Source organism: Humulus lupulus, chromosome 8, assembly GCF_963169125.1.
Source record: "Humulus lupulus chromosome 8, drHumLupu1.1, whole genome shotgun sequence".
Lineage (NCBI taxonomy): Eukaryota > Viridiplantae > Streptophyta > Magnoliopsida > Rosales > Cannabaceae > Humulus > Humulus lupulus.
The window spans coordinates 122,560,384-122,567,699 of NC_084800.1; the positions used below are offsets into that span (position 1 = coordinate 122,560,384).

The following is a 7,316-nucleotide window of genomic DNA, read 5'->3' on the forward strand; positions in this document are numbered from 1 at the left end:
GGTCCAAACAGATAATAAGAAAAAACACAGGGTCCAAAAATGTATAAACCCTTAAAAAAATTTAAGGATTTTTTTTTTTTTTTTTGTAAGGAAAAACAAGATAGTTATTAAGTTTTGTACTAAGGTTGATGATCCAATTTAATCCAATATTTGTACTCTTAACCAATCCAATTCAATTAAATATCATCTTCCAATCCAATCCAATACCAGCGATCTTCAATAGTCAATTCAATCCAATATATCACATTCGTAATTATATTAGAATATTGGTTGGTTTAATTTTTTTGTTTAATCTTTAATGACCTAATTTGTTATATCAAAGAGGGAAAAAAACATACAAACAAGAAACTAAAGATCATCCTTTAGTAGTAATACACCAAGTCATCAACATTATAATTGAAATATAATAACATTAAAGCTAAAAGTTTGAAATTATAATACTAAAGTAACTAACATAGCCACTAAAATTGAAATGTTAGTCTCAAAACAACAATGATAAGCTTATGTGAGAAAGGGAAGCTTTAAGATGAGAGAAAAAAAGACGAGGGTTTTTGTTTGAGAGAAGAAGACGACACTAAGATCTCAAAACGTGATTTCGTCTGTGAAGCTAAAAGGAAATGAAATGAGTCTCTTTATGTTTTTTTTATACTATGGTGTGGTAGAGTGTAGGATAAGCATATGACAACTAATGAAAATTCACCAAATTAAATATGTTTTTATTTTATATAAATATAAATATTTTTATAATATATTATATAAAGATTGGATTAGTTTGATTGGAGGATGGATTCCAATAGTCTCATCTTTCAATCAAACCAATTTAATTGACAACCAATTTTTCAAATTAGATTCAATTAAATTATAATTAAATATCTAATTTTTAGTAATTGAATTAATTAAATTAGTTTGACTCAATTGGATTGATTCCGATTTGACACCCTATTTCTACCAAAATAATTTTTTTTTCTATGCTAAGATTATAAGAAAGCTTATTTATTTTCCTTCTATTTTTGCTTTTTGTCGATTTAGATGTTGGATTCGAAACTTAATTATTTTCTTCTACTTTTTTGATGATTGATTGATTGGAATCTTGAGCTAATACAAGGAGTAATCGCAGTTGGAGCACTAATTATCATTAACAGATGTATATAAACAAAAAATATATATATATATTTATATATTTACATTTACTTAATCGGAACAACATATAATTGCATTGACCTTTAATCGAATACTCCCTTTTTCACTTTATTTCACATTTGTTTTTTTTTTTTTTGACAAGTGTATCGTATTAATGATTTATATTGTTAATAAAAAGTGTAAAATATTTAAGTTGAATTCACATATCAAATATTGAATAAATATGGCTGAGCACACCACACACACACATAAAACTATATATATATAAACAAATGCCAGCTGGGTGTTGGGTTCTAATTTGTGAACCCAAGACAAAAGCAAAACACCAAGATTAATCAATGCTAGATTGAAAGAAAAAAATCAACTTCGTATCTTTGTTTCACATTTTTTAATTGAGTTTCAAAATAGAACAAATGGAGTGGTGTAATATTATTATCAGAAAAATTGTCGTGTTTAGAAGGGTACAAACAAAGACTTGGTCGGACAGTGAAAGTCTATCTAAACATATGCTGTGGTGTATGATTTTTTTAATTAAGGTTTTATGTCTTTTTATATTTTATTTAATGTATGGATTTGGTGAAGTCACGTGTATTTTACAAATTACACTTGTGGATCCCTATGTACGTATCAGTGAAAAGAGATTTCATTTTTTTACGGTATATTAGTCACTTAATTTAAAATCCGACCATTTTTTCTTGCGGTGTACTTTTAAATTTTATATTTTACATTTTTTTTTTGTTTATATTATTTAATTTTTTATATTTTAATATTTTTTGAAATTATTAGTAGAATCACATGTCAATTATTGATCAAAAAAATTACAGAAGAGAGTTTAATGTAGACTGAATTTAACCTTACACTTTATATTACACTTATATAATAGTAAGACTAAGAGATACCTTTAAATAAAATATTTAAAAGAATATTTTTTATTTATTTAAATCTCTTTATATTCAAATTGATAAAAATCAAAGATTGCTCGAGGCAAAACATACATTACTAAGTCAAACAAAAAATAAATAAACTCGTGGTGTACGATATTTTAAAAATTATGATACAGATTTAATTTTATGTCTTATTTATATTCGGTATAAGTTTTATTCATTTAACTCCATATTCAATAACTTACTAATTGATTATATTCTATAATAAAATAGTTTTTTATTATTATTATTTCGTTAGTCAAAATTGGATGCATAATGTTGTGCTGAGGCATTTGTCTTTTCGCAAAAACAATTCTATCATTCCATTTGAAAAGGATTGTTAATGGTTGAATACGCTTGTTTTTATTTTAAGGATTTCTTTGATATTTTCAAATATACAAAAGTTTTCACCATTTTTTCTTAGATTAAGAATTAATTTTGGTCATATATTTACATATACATAATTCATATTCTTGATGCTACACTTTGCGTAAAAGATTACCACACGTCGAAATGTATGCTAAAAATTATTTGCAATTATTATTATTATAGTGGGACTTATACAAACATGCATACATATATATATATTTATATATGCATGCAGCATGCTGGAAAGAGAAGGTGAAAAGGTAGCTTAATACTAATATTGTGTGTCGTTTATCTTCTGCACCCAGAAGAACCAGTGAAAACCCAAATCTAAAAGAAAGACGGAAAAAAAAAACTCATTTTGTCATGTCCTTAGTTCTATTGTCATTATTCCAAACTAGACACTATAGCCTTCGACTTAAGCAACCAAACACACACCTACACACACACACACACACACACACACACACACGCTTATTATTAAAGTCTTAATAAACCCACCAAATCAGAAAAACAGAGCTTCGGACTTCTCCCAAAACCTCGCAGTGTCCTCATTGCTTCTTCCATTGTTCATTTAGCCATGAGTATCTCGCTCCCTCTGCTCCAACTTATCACCATTGTTAGCTTTCTCATCACACAAACTCTATGTTCTTCTTCGTCCATGAACACACTCATTTTGCCATTGAAACTCCAGACGGTCACGAAGCCATCGAGCAAACTCCCCTTCCACCACAACGTCACGTTGACCGTCACGTTAACCGTCGGCTCGCCTCCACAGACCGTTACCATGGTGCTTGACACTGGGAGTGAGCTTTCGTGGCTTCATTGCAAAAAAGCCCAGAACATCAACTCTGTTTTTAATCCACTCGCTTCGTCTTCTTATTCCCCTGTTCCTTGCTCCTCCCCAATCTGCCGAACCCAGACCCGGGATTTCTCCATACCCGTCTCATGCGACCCGAAAAAGCTCTGCCACGCCATGCTCTCCTACGCCGACGCCTCTTCCATCGAAGGGAACCTTGCCTCTGAAACTTTTTATATTGGGTCTTCGCCTCGACCCAGAACCATTTTTGGGTGCATGGATTCCGGGTTCAGTTCCAACTCCGAAGAGGATTCAAAAACTACTGGGCTCATCGGCATGAACCGCGGCTCCTTATCGTTCGTCTCCCAAATGGGCTTTCCTAAATTCTCCTACTGCATATCGGGCCGTGACTCGTCCGGTTTTATACTCTTCGGCGAGGCAAGTTTCGCTTGGCTCGGACCCTTGAAATACACTCCTTTAGTTAAAATGTCAGAACCATTACCGTACTATGACCGAGTCGCTTACACAGTCCAACTCGTGGGGATTAAAGTGTCGAACAAGCTATTACAGCTTCCAAAATCGGTTTTCGTACCGGACCATACCGGGGCAGGGCAGACCATGGTTGACTCTGGGACTCAGTTCACATTCCTACTTGGACCGGTTTACACGGCGTTGAAAAACGAGTTCGCACAGCAAACGAAGAGTTTAGCTCCCCTTTTAAACGACCCAAATTTTGTTTTCCAAGGGGCCATGGATTTGTGCTACCAAATACCACTGACTCGGCGGAGTTTCTCCGATTTTCCGACGGTGACTCTGATTTTCCAAGGCGCCGAGATGAGTGTGCCGGGCGATACGCTGTTGTATAGGGTACCCGGTATGAGGAAGGGCAGTGATTCGGTGTACTGCTTCACATTTGGGAACTCTGACCTTTTGGGAATAGAGGCCTTTGTGATTGGTCATCATCATCAGCAGAATGTGTGGATTGAGTTTGATTTAGTCAGGTCTAGGGTCGGACTCGCTGAGGTTAGGTGCGATCTAGCGAGTCAAAGACTAGGTTTGGGCCCCTAAACGTTGAAATGGTAGAAAACCCAAAAAAGATCAAGCAGTGTTCGGCAAAATTGTTTGTCATTTTATTTAAGTTTAGGTCGGGTTGGTTGGTCGTCCTTGATCAAGGTCCCACATAAGTGGAATTACACTAATCATGAGATGCCACGTGTGGTGTCTTGGCCATTGTGTCTACAAACGTGGTGCTCCAGTGTTCCAAAAGTTGGCTAAACATGAGTATGGGATGTTAGAAAAGAATCTTCTTGTGTGCCAAGGCTGCATATCGCTGACTCTGAGTCTGAGGCAGCAAAGTGAAAGGCATTTAATTTATGGGGAAGAAGAAAATTGACGAGTAATGAGTGTTTTGTTTGGTTGTTAATTTTTAATTGGTGAGCAGGTGAGATTTGGCAGGTTTTGGTTTATGGATTTGGAGCTAACCATGATGTGATTGGTGCCCTACAGCTTGGTTTGGATTAGCAGATGTGTTATAGATGGAGTTTTGCCCATTGCAATGGAGCCATTCAACCAAATAAGCCAAGAGGATTAGGAGAGCTGTGCACCACCACAATTTTGCCAAAGGTCACTTCCATAAAATTAATACCATTGTGGATTTTACTATAACTTCTTAATCAATACTGTTGTCTACTTGATACGGATTGTTTGCTACAACATCAATCCATTTTTTAAGTTAAAATCTTAAGCAATATTTATACTTGGCGTGTAACCTTCACTTGGATTATTAATTGCGTCTAGGTCAAGGTTTACAACTAACTTCCTTAAATTCTTCATTTTTTAATTGTAATATTCTTTTAACTTTTTACTCATATATTGGCAATTATTGTTATAAAATTAGCCGTTCGTTTTTCTATATATATTATCCAATGGTCCAAATATACCACGTGTTTTGTAAAGTAAATTTATTCTCTTATTTTTTGGCCAACATTTTTCTCTCCGATTACACTTAATTATATTGAGAAAAGTAATGTATAAGTTATCAACTTCATGGTAATTATGCAAGAATCTCATTAGAGAATTGTTAATTTTTCCCTTTCATACATATAAAATAAGAATTTCATAGATGTCAGAACAAATTTATATAAAATTAAAATTTGATAATTAACAATAGAAATATACCATTTTAGTCCTCTTAATTTTTACAAAATACTAAATATGTCTCCTAATTTTCATAAATACTAATATAGTTTCCTCCGTTTTATTGTTTATACGAAAGTGATACCGTGACCCATTTTTAATAAAATTTATCTTTTAAAAGATCATTTTACCTTTACTTATATATTTTGTCTATAACTAAATTATTTTTAATTCTTTTAATAAAAAAAATATTTTTATAAACATATAAACTTAAAGAAAATATAAAAAAAAAATGAGAATAAGATAACCAAAATCAAGTTACATTTTATTATTATTTAATATCTGATTTTAACTTAAATAAATTTATAGTAATATTATTTATTTTAATATATATATTTAAGTATATAAATTTATTTAGTTTTATTATTATTTACATTTTATTTAAGTTTAATTAATTTATTCAATACTTATAAATAACTTTAACTATAAATAAAATATATAAGTGGGGTAAAGATTTTTACAAAAAATAATTGTAACTAAAAATAGGTCTAGGTACTATTTTAGTATGAACAATAAAATAGAGAGTACCATTTTATCAAGAACAACAAAAGAGAGTACAATGTTAGTATTTACGAAAATCTAAAGGTAAAATAGTGTATTCTCTTAACAATATAATTTTTAATCATATTATGTAGGGTAATAAATTTCATTTTTTAAGTTTGAACAGAATTATAATCGGTCAAATGCAATAAATATATATATATATTTATATATCTTTATATATTATAAGTGTGAGTTTAACCGAAATTATTATTTTCAGTTAGATTTAATAACACTGTTAATAAAGTTAAAAAAATGAGATAATAAATTGAAAAAGTTATATAAATAAGGTAAATAATTTTTTTTTAAATTAATAAAGTTATATAAATGAGATAAATAAATTAAAAAAAAATGAGCCATAGTAATTTCTTGTCACATATTATAAAATTTCATATTAAAGTATTTAAATTATTCAACCAATTATGTTTACAAAACTATAACTGAAAAATATTTATGTGCGTAAATTTATTATTTTATTTCTTTTATTAATTATTTATTTTGTTATTTAACGTATTTTATTTATCCAATCATATATGTAATAGTGAAATAAACATAAAAAAAAATACTAAAGTCATATAAATAAAGTAAATAGATTGAAGAAAAAAATAATAACTAAGTGATAATAATTTATTATCACGTATTTTAATATTTCATATTAAAGTATTTAAATTATTCTATCAATTATGTTTTCAAAAGTATAACCAAACAATATTTATGGGCTTGAATTTATTCTTTTCTTTCTTTCTTTTATTAATTATTTATTTTATTATTTAATATATTTTGTTTATCTAAACTATGTGTAATGGTGAAATAATACATAAATATACATATTATCTTATTTGTCATTTAGTTTTTTTTTATATAAAAAATTACTTTTTTCAATTGCTCTGGCCAATAATTAAATAATACACATATTTAAATATAATTTTTTTGTTAGCTTTAAAACTTTTTAAATAAAATAATTAAAATTTGATCAAATAATTTTTTTAATTCATAGTTTTAATTTAGATTTTTTTAATATTTAATTATATTATAATTAATATATATCGTGATACAAAATGCTATTGTCTATTTGTAGATGACAAGAATTGTGAGGAAATAATATTAGTCGGTTTAAATTATCTTCAACATTTGGAAGAAAGGGTCAAGAACAAAATGCTATTAAATATTGTAATTTTACTCAAACATGAAAAAAGAGGAAGTAACTTTGGAGAAGGCTTGTCAAAGTTACAAAGTTGGGGTCAGTGGTAATGGCATTGTCATTTCAACTCAAGCAACCAAATCTTGTTCTTAACTCTTCATATTAAGATTCATATTACACACAAATCACAAGACAATAAGAAGTATGATTC

At 29.4% G+C, this 7,316-nt stretch overlaps 1 protein-coding gene across 1 annotated transcript; it reads left to right on the top strand.

Annotated features, from left to right (window-relative positions):
- Positions 1-2,637: 2,637 nt before the first annotated feature.
- Positions 2,638-4,984, top strand: LOC133798394 (aspartic proteinase PCS1-like). The gene has a single exon (XM_062236660.1). The coding sequence runs from the start codon at positions 3,010-3,012 to the stop codon at positions 4,294-4,296; it is 1,287 nt and encodes a 428-aa protein (XP_062092644.1). The 5' UTR covers positions 2,638-3,009; the 3' UTR covers positions 4,297-4,984.
- Positions 4,985-7,316: the final 2,332 nt, after the last annotated feature.